A 20620-nucleotide genomic window follows, 5' to 3' on the forward strand; every position below is an offset into this window, starting at 1 on the left:
GCAGTGGAAAAACCTGACAAATGGTAGGTAGTCAAGCCAGGTGATCAAGGTTAACATGAACAATGATAAGCCATGTTGACAGTGTGCACCCTAGATACGATGTGACAAAATGGTACTATACCTCTGAGCTCTTCCTCTGAACAGCGCATAACCACAGTCTGATCATGAGAAAACATTAGACAAATCCCAATTAAGGGACATCCTTTAGCAGGGGTCCCCAAACTACGGCCCGCGGGCTGCATGCGGCCCCCAAGGCCATTTATCCGGCCCCCACCGCACTTCTGGAAGGGGCACCTCTTTCATTGGTGGTCAGTGAGAGGAGCACATTGGCCATCTCATTAGCCAAAAGCAGGCCCATAGTTCCCATTGAAATACTGGTCAGTTTGTTGATTTAAATTTACTTGTTTTTTATTTTAAATATTGTATTTGTTCCCGTTTTGTTTTTTTACTTTAAAATAAGATATGTGCAGTGTGCATAGGGATTTGTTCATAGTTTTTTTTATAGTCCGGCCCTCCAATGGTCTGACAGACAGTGAACTGGCCCCCTGTGTAAAAAGTTTGGGGACCCCTGTCCTATAGTATACCTAACCAGTATTCAAAATGTCAAGGCCATCAAAAGCAAGTCTGAGAAGCGCTCTCACTCTTGGGAGCAGGCCGGACTTCCCCTCCTCCTTCCCCCGGCAGGTTACCTTTACCCTTCTTTCTCCTAAGCTCCAAGGGCCCCTTCTTTTGCCTCTGTAACTTATTTCCTGAGCCCATTTTTTCCTATTACTCACTTCTACCTCTGTGACTTTCTAAATAAACTCTTATAGTTTGGGGGTAAAAAAAAAGGACAAGTCTGAGAAACCGCCTCAACCAGGAAGAGCCTAAGTCAGGGGTCGGGAATCTTTTTGGCTGAGAGCCATGAACGCCACATATTTTAAAATGTAATTCCGTGAGGGCCATACAATGACCTATGAACTTTACGCATTATCCAATAAAAATTTGATGTTGTCCCGGAGGACAGCTGTGATTGGGTCCAGCCACCCGCAACCATGAACATGAGCGGGAGGAAATGAATGGATTGTAATACATGAGAATGTTTTATATTTTTAACGTTATTTTTTTTTATTAAAGATTTGTCTGCGAGCCAGATGCAGCCATCAAAAGAGCCACATCTGGCTCGCGAGCCATAGGTTCCCGACCCCTGGCCTAAGGAGACATGACAACTCCTCATTTGTCAATATAAATGTTTGACAACACAAATGTAATATAGTATCCTGTATCAGAAATAAGATGTTAAAACTAAGAAAATCTAAAAAATTATGGACTTTGCCCTGGCCTGTTGGCTCAGTGGTAGAGCGTTGGCCTGGCGTGCAGGAGTCCCGGGTTCGATTCCCGGCCAGGGCACACAGGAGAAGTGCCCATCTGCTTCTCCACCCTTCCCCCTCCTTTTCCTTTCTCTCTTCCTTCTCCTTCCACAGCCATGGCTGGAATCATTCCAAGGGTTGGCCCCAGGCACTGAGGATGGCTCCATGGTCTTGCCTCAGACACTAAAATAGCCCTGTTGCCTGAGCAACGGAGCTGTGGCCCCAGATGGGCAGAGCATTACCCCCCCCCCCCCAGAAGGGGGATCCCAGTGGGGCGCATGTGGGAGTCTGTCTGCCTGCCTCCCTCTCACTTAAAAAAAAAAAAAAGATAACAAAGGAGGGAAGAGGGGTAAAGTTTGCTGTGACCCAACTGCTGCGCCATCTCATAACACCAGGCTCAGACCAGAGGTAGGGTGTGGGGTGGTCAGGACCTTGACAGCTGCTGCAGGCATTGCAGGTTCCCATCTTGCTTTGTATCCACTGGTGGAAGCTATCAGAAGAGGTCAAGTGTCCCGAGGTGACCTCATCAAAGACCACATTCAAACAGAATCATCTGCCTGGACTGGCTCAGATCTGGCTTTGAGATTTACCATGAGCCACGGGCTCAATGTCCCTCCATTTCCATGTCTGTTTACAGCAGGAGTCCGCAAACTACAGCCCCACGGGCCGCATGCAGCCCCCTGAGGCCATTTATCCGCCCCCGCCGCACTTCCAGAAGGGGCACCTCTTTCATTGGTGGTCAGTGAGAGGAGCACAGCATGCCGGTGCAAAGCGCGGCGTCGCTCACGTACAGTACGACGTACGCATCACGGCTCCGGAAGCGCGTCATATCACTTGTTATGGCTAGCAGTGACAAATATGGAACCGGACATTGACCATCTCATTAGCCAAAAGTAGGCCCATAGTTCCCATTGATACACTGGTCAGTTTGTTGATTTAAATTTATTTGTTCTTTATTTTAAATATTGTATTTGTTCCTGCCTTTTTTTTTTTTACTTTAAAATAAGATATGTGCAGTGTGCATAGGGATTTGTTCATAGTTGTTTTTTTTAATAGTCTGGCCCTCCAACAGTCTGAGGGACAGTGAACTGGCCCCCTGTGTAAAAAGTTTGGTGATCCCTGGTTTATAGAATGAGAATAGGAAATCCTGACTTTCATGGTGATGTCCTGGCCCTCAGCATTCAAAGAGTCTGTCAACTTACCAAAGCATTTTAGTACTTCCTGGCAGAAGTCAATGTTAGCTCTTAGCGTCCCCTGCCCCAATTCTTCCCGCACTTTCCAATTAGACAAATCCAACTGCTCTTAATTCCTCTGGTGAATGAGGTGATAACTGTATAAATAAATCATCTGAAGAATGCCAATAGTCTTGGGGGAGAGTGCAGTTCAGATTTGCTATTAACCCAGTATCAGTATTTGCACTGAAGTGGTATCATTTAGAACTCAGTGGACCCCACATGAGAACAAGGCTATTCACTGCAGCATTGCTTGTAACAGCAAGAGACTGGAAGCAACTTGAATTCCCTTCCAGAAGGACTGGTTAAGTAAATTAGGCTGTTAAGATATGCACGTTTGTTCGTGTGCACTTGTGTCCTCTGCATTTATGTGTGTGTGCCAGCAGATACACATCTCTGGCTGGAAATATCACTCAAGACATTGGTGCCCTGGCCAGATAGCTCAGTTGGTTAGAGCATCATCCCGAAGCACAGAGATTGCCAGTTCGATCCCATCAGGACACACACAGGGACAGATTGATGTTCCTGTCTCTCTTTCTCCCTTCTTCTCTAAAATCAATAAAATAAACATTAAAAGAAAAACATTGGTGACATTGGTGGTCTCTGAAAAGAGGACTTAGGGGCCAAGAGACTCAGGAAGAAACTTCACTGTAAAGCCTTTAGTATCTTTTGCATTTTGAACCACATATGTGTATTATTTAAGCTCAAAAATATTTGAGAACCAGAGAAAAAAATAATGTACCCCTGTGGGTCACAGCTGTTGGTTTGGGAGCAATCACCAAATGAAATGGGTGGGACACCAAGGATCTAGAGTGGCTGGAGGCAGAGGAAGCATCCAGCTCCAGATCTCTCCGATAGAGGGTAGCAGGATAGGGTGCGACTTTCAAGACTCATAGCATCCCAGAGCTGCAAATGCTTCTGAGGGCAAGTTGATTTGGTGAGGAACATAGACAACTCTAGGAAATCCAAAACCACTCTTCTAGGACCACCTCTCCCCTCTCCAAAAGGACCCTATTTCCCCCAGAAATACTTTTTTAATTTTTTTTACAGATTTTATTTATTCATTAGAGAGAGAGAGAGAGAGAGAGAGAGAGAGAAGGGGGGAGGAGCAGGAAGCATCAACTCCCATATGTGCCTTGACCAGGCAAGCCCATGGTTTTGAACCGGCAACCTCAGCGTTTCCAGGTTGACGCTTTATCCACTGCGCCACCACAGGTCAGACAGGACCCTATTTCAAATCTACACTTAAGGCAGCACAGGGTAGGGAATAAGGGGCCAGGATTCTGGTCAGGTCCCTGGTGTCCAGCCCTGTCCTGTCATTAGTGAGCTGGGTGAGGCCTTAGGCAGTCTACTTCCCCCTGAATCTCTGTAAAAAGCAAATGTGACATGACTTACCCAACACAGGCAAGTCTTTCATGGTAAATGAACTATATATGTGTTTCTATCACTGTAGTTCTGACTACACATCAAGAAATTACCCTGTGCTCTTTTTTTAATGTCAGAGACAGAGAGAGGGACAGATAGGGACAGACAGACAGGAAGGGAGAGAGATGAGAAGCATCAATTCTTTGTTGTGGCACCTTAGTTGTTCATTGATTGCTTTCTGATTATGTGCTTTGACTGGGGGTTACAGCAGAGCGAGTGACCCCTTGCTCAAGCTAGTGACCTTGGGCTCAAACCAGTAACCTTGGGCTTCAAGCCAGTGACCATGGGGTCACGTCTATGATCCCATGCTCAAACCAGCAATCCCATGCTCAAGCTGGTGAGCCCATGCTCATGCCGGCAACCTCAGGGTTTCAAACCTGGGTCCTCTGTGTCCCAGGTTGACGCTCTATCTACTGCGCCACCACCTAGTCAGGCATGTGCTCTTAAATTTAGTAATTGAAACACTTCCAATTAACCCTGGAAGTTGCTAAAATTATTCACGAAGTGGAACCAGAAGAAATTACTAGTGGGGAGAAGGAAGAGTTAAAGAACGACAAGGGAAATGCATATGTGTGTGAGCGCCTCCTTGTGGCCCAGACATGAAAGGGAGGACTTTAGAGTCTTGACATCACTATCATTTACTGTCCTTCTGAGGTCCAAGCTCAGTTCCAGGAGGGTCTAGCCTGGGCCCTCACCGGGATACGGGTCTATGGCCGCTCTCTCTACCCGTCCCTCACACTGCAATCCATCCCTTCACACCCACGCCCAGTTCTTGTAACACTGCCTGACACACAGTAGCCTCCAAATATGACATTACAAAAAAACTAAAAATAAATGGATAATCAGTTTGGGAACACAAAAACAGGTCTGGAGATGAATGGATGGATGGATGGTGGTGATTATATAACAATGTGAATGTACTTAATACCACTGAACAGTACCCTTTTAAAAATGGTAAGTTTTGTTATGTATTTTTTACCACAATAAAAAAAAATGGATGAGGTCTACTCACATCTTCACCTGCTCTACATTGCCTTCCAAACTCCCCACCACTCCTTGGTCATCTCCTTATCAGATCTGTCCTCTAAATGGGAAAAAGGCCCCAAGTCCCTCTGGTTCCTCTCCTCTCTCTATAGCCCTTTCCAGCCAGACCCTTGGCTTTGAACGCAGCAGTACCCTCAGCATTCCTGAGGCTGTTGACCTGCAGCCCAGGTGGCCCCTGGGCCCCAGCGGCCTGCTCACCTCTCAGTCAACACAGTAAAAGCCGGTGTCCTCCTCCCACCCCACCCGCTCCTTCCTCCATGGCCCCCCAGCTCCAATAAACAGCACCATCCTCTATGCTCGAGTCTCCTGTCCAGGTGGGACCCATGCTCCCCATGCTCCCCTCCTGGCTCCCAGTCTCTCAGCACCCTGCTGGCCCTCTACAGCACCCCCGCAGCCACCCACTCTGTCCTCCCCACGGCCAACCTTCCTTCCTCTATGCACTACTGCCTCCATGCTCCATTCCTACCCTTCCACAATCTATCCTCCTCACAGGGCCACAGCCATCTTCAGAAAAGGCAACTCAGATCATTACTGTCTGCTTCAGACCCTCCCAGACTCCTCAGTGCCCTGGGGATATGTCCACATTCCCCACCGTGGGTCACAGAGCCACAGCTCATGTGCTCCTGGCCCACTCATGCCCACCTGCTAGAGGGCAGGTCCTCACTCCTCATCGGGCACACTGGCCTGCTCCGTTCCTTGTCCCACATCAGGCCTCTGCCCGCCGTTTCTCTGCCTGAACTTCACAGAGCTGCTGTCTCTCATTCCTGGCTCGGCACACCTGTCACCGCCCCCAAAAGGCCTTCTTACCCCAATATCTAAAAAACCCCTGATCACTTTCACTCATCCCTCAATCCCTTGGACAGCGTGGTCACTTCTCCACCCAACTTCCTGGCTGGAGTGATCAGCCTCATGGGGCTTGTCTGCCTTGTTCACGGAGGGGTCCTCGCTCCCCAAACAGGCCTGGCACAGATTAGGGACTGTGTAGCAGCAAACAGGTGAAAATCAAATCCATGGGAACCCCTCGCCTCCAAATGGAGCCTGCTATTTGGAAAGCTGCCAATAGGTAGAGTGACAGAAACAGGTGGTAACTAGAAAGGGAGAGGGCAGACTGACGGAACTGAGGCAGTTTGTTGAGGGGAGGAGCAGGCTCAACTGAATGGTGACTCTGACCAGCACTCCCGTGGACTTGGGGCCTGCAGCAGAGCCAGCCCCCATGTGTGCAGGGAGCCTGAACTTCAGAGGCAGGGCCCACCCTACATTGCCCCCCCACACCCCAATCACATTGTGCTTTGTGTAAAATCAACCCTGTGACTCACCTTGAAGGAGGGAAGAGCAACATTTGAAAGTCACAAAAATATATTAAAGCAGCTGTTTTCTTCTCTCTTGGCACTGACCTCCGTTCCCAGTGCCCCTTGCCCACCACCCACCATGGCCTTTCAGAGGAAAAGATGCCCAGGGCAGGAAGACGGAAGTGCCCGAGTGCAGCCCAGGGTCTGGGGAGGTCCCTCCAGCCTGGGAGTGAGGGCTGCTAACAGTCTCTACAGGCTCGACGCCACTGTCGACGAGGGGGCCGCTGGGAGGCCGCAGATGCAGGAGGGTCAGGCAAGACGCAGCGGACAGTCGGGCCTTGCCACAGGGACAGAAAACAGAAGAGAAATGAACAGAGTGAAAAGAGGGAGAGGCAGAGAAGTTAAAGCAGTAAAAGCTGGGACTGGGGCAGAGAGGGAGGGGAGAACATCAGGAAGGGTAGGGTGGAGGGTAAGGGAGACCCTTCCATGGACAACCACTCAGGGGGACCAGGAGGCCGAGGAGCGGCGGTGTGAGGCAGCGGCTGCTGCTGAGAGGGATGGAGTGAGACGCAGGAGAGGAAAAGGGCACTTGGCACTTGGGAGAGGTAGAAAAGGGGGCCCTGCCAAGGCCACAGTCAGAGGACAGAACAGAGGACATGAGAGAAGGGAGAGTCCCAGAGTGGCAAGGCCAGGCACCAAGACCATCTCAGACTCAGTAAAACGGGATGTATCCCCACAAAGCTCGGGCCTGGCCTGAACGCCTGAGGGAGACCAGCAGTGCCACCCAGAAGGGGTGGCGTGCCCCTGCTGAAGACTGATGGAGCCAAGAGCTTGGAGAGGGGCCTGTGCCCCGGCCGGGGGCTAGAAGGTCCTGCGGCCCAGTCTTTTGAATACGCTCACAGTGCCTGCATGGTCCATCTGGGCACCCAGGCCCTCACTGGAGCCGCTCCCCCGGGGACCCACAGTCCTTTTAATGGTGACCTTGACCTCGGCTGAGGACTTACTCTTGGTGCTCGTGACCTGGCTGTCCTGGGCCTCGGGCACAAGGGCGGCCTTGCCCAGTCTCTTGATGATGCTGACTTTAGACAGGGGCTCTGGCTTCCTCTCGAGTCTTGTGTGAGAACAAAGAGCCAGGTGCCGCAGTGCTGGGGTGTTGGCCGCGGTCGCTGAGCTTGTGGCCTTGGCTTTGACAGGCAGTGCCGGCTGGGGACTGGCCTTGTTTGGGCCCCGGCCTAGCTTCTTCAGAACCCCAGCATACTGTAAGACGGAGCTGCTGCTGTCATTATCACTGTCCCAAGCCAGATCCTCGTCCATCCCTGGGGTAGCCCCCAGGCGGCTGAAGACTCCCGTGGGCTGTAGAGGTCAGAGACAGGACGAGTGAGTAACCTACTCATCAACATGTGTTCACGGACAGCTGCCCCGTGTGCTGGACTCATGCAGATCACAGTTAGGAGAAAACCCAGATAACGGCAAGAGCCATGGCAGGGAAAGGCCAGGGGGCTGGGGGGCCCAGAGGAGGCTTCTGTCCTGCGGGAAGCTCAGGAAGGCTCCCGGGAGAAGGGACATCTGAGATGAGATTAGAGTTGACTGGAAGTGGGTTTAGTAAGAAGGGGAGAAAGCATGTGCTGTAAAGATGTAAGACCATCAGCTAAGATTTACAGGTGAAAGGAGAGAAAAGACAAATTTGGTCATCAGGCAACAGGTATTTTCTGAGTCCCAGTTCTGTACCTGACCCTGTGCTGGGTGGTGCAGGGGACACAGTGGTGACCAAGACAGGCCTGGCCCTGCCCTTAGGGGGCTCACAGTCCAGAGGAGAAGACAGACCTGCCATTGGACAGGACAGAGTAATGGTCTAATTAGAAGAACAATGCGTTCTGTGGCGGCAAGGGGGTGTTGGAGAGAGCAGGGGACAGGAAAGCTGTCAGAAGCACACACGTCAGCCAGGCCCTCACAGCTGAATCACAGTGACAGAAGTGTGGGCTGAGTCCCTACGGCAGGAATGATAATCACTGGAACACTCACTTTGTGCCAAGCTCTTGACATGGCTGCATCTTCAAGTCACATGATCCTGAGTGTTATTATCATGTTCATGCTAAGATTCTAGGAAGTGAGAAAAGGCCAGAGTGGGTAAGGCCCGGTGGGTGAGGGACTGGCAGGCAGGAAATGCAGCTGGGGAGCTCACCATAGTTAATAAAAGGTGACATTTAAAGGGTGTTTACCACGTCCCAGGCATATCTCACTTAATCTTCACAATCACCCAATGAGGTGAGGAAACCACCTCAGTCAGTTTAGTCCCTATAGTCTAAGCACCTGCTGAGTGGCCCCTATGGATCCAGGCCAGGCTGACTGTGTAGTCACCTACACAGATCAGAGAACCAAGGGAGGAAGGGCATAACTGACTTGGGCAAGGCCATGCAGCCAGGAGGTGGCAGAGCTGGACTCATGCTGGACAACAGGCCCAGGCTCGGTGCTCCTAACCATACACCATGCCGGGGGCCTGCGGGACTGCCGGCCAAGGCAAGAAGAGCAGGCTTCATCCAGAGCACTGTGAAAACCTTGTGGTGAGGGAACAGGTGGCCTGTCCAGGGGGTGGCACAACCTGCTGCTGTGGGAGAAGGACTGAGGGGTTCACAGCAGCTATGCAGAGACCAGCTAGGAGACCACTGCCCTATCAAGACAGGAATAGGTGGGTCCTGGTTGGTTGGCTCAGTGATAAAGCGTCAGCCCAGCATGCAGACGTCCCAGGTTCGATACCAAGTCCGGGCACACAGGAGAAGCAACCATCTGCTTCTCTTCCCCGCTCTCTTCCCCTTCTCTCTCTCCTCTCCTCTCACAGCCAGTGACTCAGTTTGTCCGAGCATTGGCCTTAGGCACTGAGGATGGCTCGACTGATTAGAGCACCGGCCCCAGACGGAGGTTGCGGGTGGATCCCGGTCGGGGCACATGCAGGAGTTATCTCTCTCACCTCCTCTCACTTAAAAAAAAAAAAAAGACAAGGAGAGGTGGCAGAGCAGGCAAGACAGATGGTGCCATCAGACTGGTGACTGCCTAGAATGAGGGAGGTGGGGCATCCCTGAGACAGACAGGACAGGACTTGCTTTGGGGGGTGATGTTGAGGCTGGTTTGGGACATGGTGGTGGGAGGGGTCCAAGGGTGGCATCCAGGAGTCAGCCAGACCCTGGGGCTGGTCATTGGGAAAGTTCGAGGCAGAAGACAGACAGGGAAACCACCAGTGCAAAGAAGGGAACAGAGGCTGGAAAGGTGAGGTGGTCGCAGGGTATGCGAGGGGCAAGACGTAGCAAGTGTCAGGAACAACACCCAGGGAAAACACCCGGGGAGCCCTAAGTGGCTCCCCGATCTCCAACTCACTTTATTCCCCGTTGTTGTATCTGCCTTGGTCTCAGCGCCGAGGCGGTCAAACACAGACGTCCTGTGGAGACCTGGGAGGGAAGTGAGGCCATCAGTCAGCACCTGCTGAGTGGCCCCTGTGGGCCCAGACCAGGCTGAGCACTGGACAGACGAGGGCGTGGACGACCTGGCAGCCCAGACCTCAGGCAGCCATGGTACAAGCAGGCACAGACTGGGCCCAGCCAGGTTCTGTGTCTGCACTTGCTGGATACGACTGAAACCCACACCCTTCTGGCTACTGTCAAATATGGGAAGAATCAACTAAAACTAACACATGTTCCCTGTACCTAGTAACAGTTCACAGTGTGTGCAGGAGACTTCTTAATCACTACTCGTGCCTTTCACTTTTTGGGGGTCATGGGCTTCTGACAGAAGCTGACGAATAGTAATAAGTCCTCTCCCTAAATAACAACCTACATAACCAGTGGCTTGACTGGTTCAAGCATAGGTCCCAGGCACTTAGTTGGTCTGAGTATGTCAGCCTCAGGTGTTAAAAATAGATCAATTGATTGGAGCATCAGCCCCAGACAGGGATTGCCAGGTGGATCCCTGTCAGGGCACGTGCGGGGAGTCTGTCTCACTATCTTCCCTCCTCTCACTTAAAAAAAAAATAGCCACCAACAGAATGCTTGATATTATGATATATAAATACTGTGGAAATATTAAACAACCATTAATAGAATGAGTACAGCCATCCCTCAGTATCTGAGGGGGATTGGTTCCAGGACCCCTATGGATACCAAACTCCACGAAGCTCAATTTCCTTATATAAAATGGCACAGTGTTTGCATATAATCTGTATTTCCATAGAGGTTAAAGCTTACTCATCACTTCATTCATATGTAACGCTCAGCTCATGGCAAATTCAAGTTTTGCTTTTGGGAAATTTCCAGGATATCTTTTCCCTGAATATTTTCAATCAGCAGTCTGTTGATTCCGCAGATGAGAAATCCATGGATACAAAGGCTGACTGTAGATGTGCATGTACTAATGTGAAAAGATCTCAACAAGAGTTAGCAAATAATACCTACGGGGTAATTTTATATGCTTAAAAACTGCCTATAGCCCTGGCCAGATAGCTCAGTTGGTTGGAGCATCATCCCGGAACACGGAGGTTGCTGGTTTGATCCCCAGTCAGGGCATGTACAGGAGCAGATTTGATGTTCCTGTCTCTCTCTCCCTCTCTCCCTTCCTCTCTCTAAAATCAATAAAAAATAAACATAATAAAACACACCTATATATGTATAGACATATATATAGATGCAAAGAAGTTCATGGACGCTAGTCTGGGAAGGTTCACAACAGGCGTGAGAAATGGGAGGGAGGGGAGTTTGTTTTGTTGCATATGCTTCTGCATCATCTGAATGTTCTTCCATAAGAGCATACACTATATTCTAAGAGTCTAAGGAGCGCCATCTCCATACCACCAGATATAAACCCCAGCCCTAGACCCAGGACTGAAACTCAACAAGACTCCTCCAGCTCATAATGACAGTTCCCACGTTTTTGGGCACATGCCCTTAACCAAGCATGGTCACACAATTTACAGGCAGGCCATCACCAAATCTATGCCCCTGCGTCCTGGGGAAGAGTGCCAGCAGAGGGATGAGCAGGCCTATAACACTAACCTCAGGACAAGAGGGTAGAGATGGTGACCTATCCCCTCCTCTATGGCTACCATCACTGTCCTCTTGGTCCAAGGCCCCCTGGTTCCCATTAGAGCCTGCTTCCTGGCCAATGCCAGGGGGATACAACTAAAAGGGAAAGACAGTCTCTGTGCCAAAGCACATCCTTGCCAGGCCAGTACCTTTTGCCGTCTGCTGCTGCTCGAGGATCTTGCGGGTCCGGGGGGTGGTGCCTTTGGGCATGTTAATGATGTATTTCCCCTCCATCTCAGCAGTGACTCTGCGTCGCTTGGTGGGAGCAGCCAGGCCCTCCTCCTCCCCGCGGACCAGGGCAGCTGGGGGAGAGGGTGGGGGTGAGCACCTTCCGAAATGTAAGGAATGTTCTCCCAGGGCAGGGACTAGAGGCCCTGCAAAGGGCACACATGTGCCCTTTATCTCCATGAGTTCACATGACTGGAATCCATTTTCTTCTCAATCACCCCCATCACCACGGACCCTGAACCACCAAGAAACTCATTGTTGTAGGGTGGGTCCAACAAAGGCAGGAAAGTGGTAAGAGAGAACCGGTTAGGAAGCCTGAGGCCAGAGTCCCATTCCCAGCTTCCAAGCTGAGACCCAGAGAGGAGCAGAGGCTGACCACAGAAGAGCCTGCAGAGGAAGGGCAGAGCCCACAGGAAAAGGAGCCGGGAGGGAACCTGAGGCAGTAAGCAAGGGGGAGACATGAGAGATGAATCCACATTAGGACTGGATTTATTACTGGACTAACGGGGAGCCCTGGAAAGTTCTAGAAAAGGATGTGAAAGGATCAGGTTGAGGGTTCTAAATGATCCCTCTGGTTGCTGAAGGGAAACAGTAGCTTCTTTATCTTTGACCCCATACATCAAGCACAGGGCCAGGCACCAGCGCAGGGCTCAGTGAACATCTGTTAAAAAAGACTGAACTGCCTGACCAGGCGGTGGTGCAGTGGATAGAGCAGGGGTCCCCAAACTTTTTACACAGGGGGCCAGTTCACTGTCCCTCAGACCGTTGGAGGGCCGGACTATAAAAAAAACCTATAAACAAATCCCTATGCACACTGCACCTATCTTATTTTAAAGTAAAAAAACAAAACGGGAACAAATACAATATTTAAAATAAAGAACAAGTAAATTTAAATCAACAAACTGACCAGTATTTCAATGGGAACTATGGGCCTGCTTTTGGCTAATGAGATGGTCAGTGTCTGGTTCCATATTTGTCACTGCTAGCCGTAACAAGTGATATGACGTGCTTCCGAAGCCCTGACGCATGCATCCCGTCAGTATACCAGAAGTAGTACTGTATGTGAGTGACGCTGCGCTTTGCAGCGCCACCACAAACTGTACTCCTCTCACTGACCACCAGTGAAAGAGGTGCCCCTTCCGGAAGTGCGGCGGGGGCCAGATAAATGGCCTCAGGGGGCCGCATGTGGCCCGCGGGCCATAGTTTGGGGACCCCTGGGATAGAGCGTCGGACTGGGATGCGGAAGGACCCAGGTTCGAGACCCCGAGCTCGTCAGCTTGAGCGCGGGCTTATCTGGCTTGAGCAAAAAAAAAGCTCACCAGCTTGGACCCAAGGTCGCTGGCTCGAGCAAGGGGTTACTCGGTCTGCTGAAGGCCCGCGGTCAAGGCACATATGAGAAAGCAATCAATGAACAACTAAGGTGTCGCAATGAAAAACTGATGATTGATGCTTCTCATCTCTCTCCGTTCCTGTCTGTCTATCCCTACCACCCCCCCCATCAAAAAAAAAAAAAAGACTGAACTGATCCTGGCCAGTTGGCTCAACAGTAGAGCATCAGCCCCACATATAGATGTCCTGGGTTTGATTCCCAGTCAGGGCACACAGAAGAAGCACCCATCTGCTTCTCCACCCATTCCCCCCTCTCATTTCTCTCTTTCTTCCCTTCCTGCAGCCATGGCTCAAATGGAGCAAGTTGGCCCTGGGTGCTGAAGATGGGTCCATGGCCACAATTCAGGTGCTAAGCAGAGCTCAGTTGCTAAGCAATGGAGCAATGCCCCAGAAAGGCAGAGCATCGCCCCCTAGTGGGCTTGCCAGGTGGATCCCCATCAGTACACATACAGGAGTCTATCTCTGCCCCCCCCCTCACTAAGGAAAAAAAAAAAAGACTGAACCATGTGGAATCAACAATACTGTTGTGTGCATTTAAAACTTTGTTAAGAGGATAGATCTCATGTTAAGTGTTCTTACCACAATAAAATAAAATTAACAAGACTGAATAACTGAGTGAGAATCACAATGCACCTGTGCTTAAATACACCATCTCCAATGCTCCTGACTGTCCTCTGGGTAGGGTACTACCAGCCTCATTCTATAGACATGAAAAGCACGGTCCACAGAGGTGCAGTGACTTGACCCAAGTCTGAACACTTTGAACACCTGGTGGCCTTCAAAGCTCTTGCAATGTTGGGAACATGCTCCCCAAATATCATCTGCCAACCCACATTCACCTCTAGCTCCTCCCGCCACCGGCCCAAGTCCCCTCACCAGTGGCCTTGGCACTCTTTGCTGCCATCTTGTTAGACACTGTGACGGAAATCTTAGAGGTGCTGGTATCTGGCCGCCTAGGGGGAGTGCCAGGTGGGGAGTCGCGGTTCAGGCTGTTGGTGATCATTCGGGAGGCAGCTGTGAGGAGGTGTAAGAATATGTTATAAAAATATGTAGAATTAGGACAACAATTAGAGACAGCAAAGCACCCTAGAGCAAAACCCAAGTGGATGAGAGTCCAGGAGCCTCTCTAACCCATACTGGAAACAGCAAAACAGTAGGATAAGATTCAGTAACAAAAAGTGTTTAGGCTCTCTGAACAGAGATTAGAAGTCAACATGTTCCTTGTTCTTTAGTTCATCTCTGAAAACTTCTGCCGTCTGCTTCCTTGAGTTATTTGTACCGGCTAATAAATATCTGAGTAAGGCTGGGGATGGGGCTTCAGTCCTTCAGTCTGCTGTCTGGGCTGTTGCCTCCCCTCAACCCCTCGGAGCACTTCATCTGGTCTCCCAGTAGTTCATTGTCGGCACGACAAGTGGTGCCCATGTGAGGATTTGGAACCAAACATAAGGTTTGCTACTTTGAGTTGTTCATTGTCACAGTGACAAGTGGCACCCCATGTGAGGAACCAGACGAAACAACCTCCCAAAGCCTGACAAAGGAAAAGGACGTCTGCTCATCCATTTGGTAAGGGACACAAGTAGTAGGGGAACAGCCTTTGAATGCTTGCTGAGAGGTCATTTTTAGGGATCAGGCCAGGGGATTTCCCTTTCCCTTCATCTCTCCTTCATCACAGGGAATTCCCTTTCCCCTGAGCCGCAGTCATAAATTACAGCTACAGCCCTGGCCGGTTGGCTCAGTGGTAGAGCGTCGCCTGGCATGTGGGGGACCCGGGTTCGATTCCCGGCCAGGGCACATATGAGAAGCGCCCATTTGCTTCTCCACCCCCAACCCCTCCTTCCTCTCCGTCTCTCTCTTCCCCTCCCACAGCCAAGGCTCTATTGGAGCAAAGATGGCCCGGGCGCTGGGGATGGCTCCTTGGCCTCTGCCCCAGGCGCTAGAGTGGATCTGGTCGTGGCAGAGCGACGCCCCAGAGGGGCAGAGCATCGCCCCCTGGTGGGCAGAGCCTCGCCCCTGGTGGACGTGCCGGGTGGATCCCGGTTGGGCGCATGCGGGAGTTTGTCTGACTGTCTCTCCCCGTTTCCAGCTTCAGAAAAATACAAAAAATAAATAAATAAATAAATAAATTACAGCTACAGGGACTCCTCAGAGCTGCAGGGTGTCGTATAGGAATTTAACTGCTCTCTCGTTCACAATCCTTGGTATCCAAAGGAGGGTTGTTTAGACTTAGAAGATTGGGAAGCACTTTTACCAAGGGGATGGTTGAAGCAATTGAGATGTAATATGAAATGACCCCTTGGGATTGGAAAGGGCTTGTAAAACTGTTCTCACCACCTAGCCCTAAGCTCACACCAGCCCCTCCTCCTAGATATTTCACCAACCCTAACCAGCAGGAAGTAGCTACAGAAGATGAGACCTTCACCCCTTCTTCTTGAAAAACAAAAGGCTGTAATGTTAGGTTTGGGTCTAGGGTGTCTTTAAACTCAAGGTAGTCTATAAAAATGGGAAGGATCATTTCAGGACCTCAATGTAAAGAGGAAAAAAAAGGGGGGGAGGGATACTTTTAAAATCCAAGCAGCTCAGTAGCCCATCCCCTCCCTTCTTTTCAGTCATTCTGGAAGGCTGCCAAGGACAAATACAGTCTTGTCTTCTCTGCAATTATTCATGATACTGTAAAATATAAAGTTATGCCAAATTTTTTTAACGAGGTGGTCTAGAAAAGCACTTGATATTACTACCAGTTTAAATTTAATTAATGTCTTTTAAAGTTCTTAACAAAACATTATGTTTGTTTTCCCTAGGTTTACAAAAGGTTCCTGTTATTGCTGTTATGTCTTCTAAAATATGTTTGTTTGCCAATGAAAGAACCTGTTTCTAAAGGTCATGAAATATGTTCATAAAAGTATCAACCTAAAATTGCTAATTACTGACTTAGTTGTCACTGAAAGTTAAGGTTTTTACAAGTTGAGAATTTTGATTAATTAGAAAGAAATCGTATGGTTTTAATAATAAAAGGTATAAGGCACGGAGGTACTTTTGGAAGGAAAAGAAGAAAGTAATAAGTTCTAAAAGCTAGTTATTTCTGAATAGATAAGAAAGTTTATGAAAGTTTCAGAAGGTTTGTGTAAGTTGCAGAAAGTTTGTGCAGAGAGAAAAAAAAGAGAAAGAACTAAAAAAAAAGTAGATAAATGTAATAAGATAAAAAAAAGAAAAAGAGAGAAATGAAGGATTTTAGAAAAAGGATTGTCCTTAAAGGAAAATTAAAAGAATACTAGGACATTCTTAAAGGCCTCAGAAGTTTGAGGAATTCACCCAAACTTACAGGTGTTACAGAAGGAGTCAATAGCCTTCTTAAGCCCCAATTACACAAACAACAAAGGGAGAGTCAGGATGAGACATTCAACCCACAAGAACAGTAGTATAAGACTCTTTTTACTCTTAATTTTTTGAACATTTCCTCATCTGGACTCACTGCAGCCGAGAGGCATTTTATACCAGCCGAGCATGTTGTACCAGGATGTATTAGCTGACCCTGAGTGGCAGAGTCCAGTCAAATTACTAACCTGGGGGCGAGGGTATGTTGCAAGTTTGTCATCAACAGGTTCTCTTTGACTACCAATGAGAAACATGAAGCCTCACCATAATGAGTTGGCATCAGCCCCTGGAAAGCAACCTGGGTCCAGGGATCCAGAAGCTGATAGTGAATCCACCTCTGGGAATGAACCCGAAAAAAGAAGGACACCTGGCTCATTCCCAAGCACTCAGGGAGAGCCTGACATCACCTGGGATACTTTAAAACATCTAACCAGGTGTGCTGAAGAAGTTTTGCAAAATACAGACACACTTGTACCCCTAAAATCTGTTTCTTTTTATGAATGCCTTCCACCTTCCACTACAACCACCCAACCATCTTGCTCTGTTAATCTTTACTAAAACAAAAAATGGGAATATGCTAAGAAAATATGCAGTTAGGCCTGACCAGGCAGTGGCGCAGTGGACAGAGCTTCGAACTGGGATGCAGAGGACCCAGGGTCGAGACCCCGAGGTCACCAGCTTGAGTGCGGGCTCATCTGGTTTGAGCAAAGCTCACCAGCTTGGACCCAAGGTTGCTGGCTCGAGCAAGGGGTTACTCAGTCTGCTGAAGGCCCACGGTCAAGGCACATATGAGAAAGCAATCAATGAACAATTAAGGTGTTGCAATGAAAACTGATGATTGATGCTTCTCACCTCTCTCCATTCCTGTCCGTCTGTCCCTATCTATCCCTCTCTCTGACTCTCTCTCTGTCTCTGTAAAAAAAAAAAAAATGCAGTTAGGACAACAAATTAGAGACAGCAAGGCAACCGTAGGGCAAAAGCCCTGAGCAAACCAGAATCCAGAGGCCTCTCACCCTGTGCTGGAAACAGCAAAACAGCAGGATAAGACTCAGTAACAGAAATGTTTAGGCTCTCAGAACAGAGACTAGAAGTCAGCATGTTCCTTGTCTTTTACTTCACCCCTTAAAAACTTCTGCTGTCTACTTCCTTGAGTTATTTGTACTGGCTAATAAATATCCGAGTAAGGCTGGAGACGGGGCTTCAGTCCCAGGATCTGCTATCCAGGGCTGTTGCCTCCCCTTGGCCCCTTGGAGCATGTCATCTGGTCTCCAAGTAGTTCACTGTCACCACAACAGAAAGGAGAGAGGGAAGTCTAGTCCAGTAAGCTCTGGGAAGGGGGCCTGGATCGAGAAGGCCAGCCTTGGGACTGGGACTGGGCTGTCCTCATGTGGGGATGCTTGGGGGTTGGGCAGGCCAGTCTTCCAGGGAGCTAGCCTACCCCTCCCTGCCCTGCGGGCCTGTCCTGAGGCCCAAGACCATATTGGTTCCTATTGCACTTCACCTATCAGTCACCAGCCCTGCGCTGACCTTGCCCCTCCCCTCCATGCTCCACTTCAGCCAAGCTGGTGCCTGGATCTTCCTCAGGGGGCGAGGGTGTATGCTGTTCCTTTGGCTTGGCTCTGCCTCCTCACGCAGGTCTCCTCTCGGACGGCGCCTCCTCAGAGAAAGCTTCCCAGACCACCCCTCCAACCTCTGCCCCTTACCCTACACTACACTTTCTTTTTTTTTTTTTTTTTTTTTGTATTTTTCTGAAGCTGGAAACGGGGAGAGACAGACAGACTCCCGCATGCCCCGGACCGGGATCCACCCGGCACGCCCACCAGGGGCGATGCTCTGCCCACCAGGGGGCGATGCTCTGCCCATCCGGGGCGTCGCTCTGTCGCGACCAGAGCCACTCTAGCGCCTGGGGCAGAGGCCAAGGAGCCATCCCCAGCACCCGGGCCATCTTTGCTCCAATGGAGCCTTGGCTGCAGGAGGGGAAGAGAGAGACAGAGAGGAAGGAGGAGGGGAGGGGGGAGAAGCAAATGGGCACCTCTCCTATGTGCCCTGGCCGGGAATCGAACCCGAGTCCCCTGCACGCCAGGCCGACGCTCTACCTCTGAGCCAACCGGCCAGGGCCCACTTTCTTTTTCTTTATAGCTCTTATTCTGCTTGACATTAAATTATTTTTTTTGTTTACTAGCGGACTCTCCCATAAGAATGCAGTGACCATGAGAAGACACCACCTGTTGACTGCTGTATTCCCAGTGCCTACAACATTTCTGGCATGAACACTATCACCAAATCTCCCAACATCCCAACTAGACAGGCTCTACTGTCAACCAACTTTACAGACAAGGAAAGTGGGACTCAGGGAGGGAGTCACTCAGCTAGGTCCCTGAGCAATGTAGGTCTGGCTCAAGTTGGGCTGGACAAGAAAAGCGGAGACCTCCCTCTATGGTAGGGGGACAGTCTCTGGCAGCCGGAGGGATGTCCCAGGTGAGAGCTACAGCACATAGACAGAGGGCCAACCCACTGTGGGGGGAGATGTTCAGGGACATGATGTTTGACCATGACAGGTAAGCACCATTTTGGTAAAGGGAAAACACCGTCTGCTCTGCTGAATGTGAATGCCAGTCAGGATGTCGGAGTGCAAAGAACTGTCCTCCCCACGCCACCCACAGACATACATTCGATATTATGAAATGTATACGAGTGACCATATCAGGAGTGTTGTTTTGCAGCATTCTCTGCCCCCTTTCCTTCTTTGCCTATTTCCCCTTTTTATTTAATTATCTGTTTTCTCCTCTAGTGTTTTTGTTTAATTTTTAAATTTTATTTTAAACTATTTAAGACATTCAGCCTGACCAGGTGGTGGTACAGTGGATAGAGTGTTGGACTGGGATGCCGAGGACCCAGGTTCGAGACCCCGAGGTCGCCAGCTTGAGCGCGGGCTCATCTGGTTTGAGCAAAAGCTCACCAGCTTGGGCCCAAGGTCGCTGGCTCCAGGAAGGGGTTACTCGGTCTGCTGGAGGCCCGCGGTCAAGGCACATATGGGAGGGCAATCAAAGAACAACTAAGGTGTTGCAACGCACAATGAAAAACTAATGATTAGGCCCTGGCCGGTTGGCTCAGTGGTAGAGCGTCGGCCTGGTGTGCAGGAGTCCTGGGTTCGATTCCCAGCCAGGGCACACAGGAGGAGCACCCATCTGCTTCTCCACCCCTCCCCCTCTCCTTCCTCTCTGTCTCTCTCTTTCCCTCCCGCAGCCAAGGCTCCATTGGAGCAAAGTTGGCCCGGGCGCTGAGGATGGCTCTATGGCCTCTGCCTCAGGCGCTAGAATGGCTCTGGTTACAACAGAGCAATGCCCCAGATGGGCAGAGCATTGCCCCCTGGTGGGCGTGCCGGGTGGATCCCGGTTGGGCGCATGCGGGAGTCTGTCTGACTGCCTCCCTGTTTTCAACTTCAGAAAAAAAAAAAATTAAAATGAATAAAAAAAATAAATAAAAATAAAAATTTAAAAACTAATGATTGATGCTTCTCGTCTCTCTCTCTGTTCTTGTCTGTCCCTGTCTATCTCTCTGACTCACCCTCTGTCTCTGTAAAAAAGAGAAAAAAACAAAACAAAAACTAAGACATTCAAAACGGTATAAAAAGCATATATTACTCAATTTCATTTATATAGACTTGAAAGACTAACTAAACTAATCTAGGCTGTTAGAAATCAGGGTAGTGGGCACCCCAGAGATGGGGTGGTGATGCTGGTCATGTGTCTGTTTCTGGATTTGGTTGCTGCCACCTACACAGGTATCTCATTTGAGAAAAGTCTTTCAGCTATACCACTGAGACCTGAACCCTTTTCTGTTACATAAGTTGTGGGACATGTTTGCAGAAATAAACCCCGATTTGTTCATCCTCCCTTCATCTATGCTTTTGGGTGATCCATGTGACTGGCTCTAGCCAATGGGACAAGAGCAAATGTTATACAAGCAGAGGCTTAAGAGTGAATTGAGAAATGAGGCCTGCCCTCTTACGCTGCTTTTGGGAACCCTACAACCACCACTGTGTGGATGAGCCTGGACTGACCTGCTAGAAAATGAGACACATGTGGCCTGACCAGTAGTGGCACAGTGGACAGAGAGTCAACCTGGGATGCTGAGGTCCCAGGTTCAAAACCCCCAAGGTCGCTGGCTTGAGTGTGGGATCACAGACATGACCCCAAGGTCGCTGGCTTGAGCCCAAAGTTGCC

At 49.8% G+C, this 20620-nt stretch overlaps 1 protein-coding gene across 7 annotated transcripts in view; it reads right to left on the reverse strand.

Annotated features, from left to right (window-relative positions):
- Positions 1-5325: 5325 nt before the first annotated feature.
- The window catches only part of C9H19orf47 (chromosome 9 C19orf47 homolog), a 33391-nt gene continuing 18096 nt past the window's right edge, over positions 5326-20620 (reverse strand). For 3 of the 7 annotated variants that reach the window (XM_066348547.1, XM_066348549.1, XM_066348548.1), the window contains 5 exons: positions 17247-17306; positions 13899-14036; positions 11555-11707; positions 9709-9779; positions 5327-7692 (listed from right to left, as the gene is read on the reverse strand). In XM_066348547.1, coding sequence (XP_066204644.1) covers positions 7201-7692; positions 9709-9779; positions 11555-11707; positions 13899-14036; positions 17247-17306 — 914 coding nt within the window. In that variant the 3' untranslated portion in view covers positions 5327-7200. Of the gene's footprint in view, positions 7693-9708; positions 9780-11554; positions 11708-13898; positions 14037-17246; positions 17307-20620 lie in introns of all 7 variants that reach the window. The other 4 variants (XM_066348550.1, XM_066348553.1, XM_066348552.1 and 1 more) reach the window with 4 other exon arrangements.

The sequence above is a fragment of the Saccopteryx leptura genome, chromosome 9 (genome assembly GCF_036850995.1).
Source record: "Saccopteryx leptura isolate mSacLep1 chromosome 9, mSacLep1_pri_phased_curated, whole genome shotgun sequence".
NCBI classification, from domain to species: domain Eukaryota; kingdom Metazoa; phylum Chordata; class Mammalia; order Chiroptera; family Emballonuridae; genus Saccopteryx; species Saccopteryx leptura.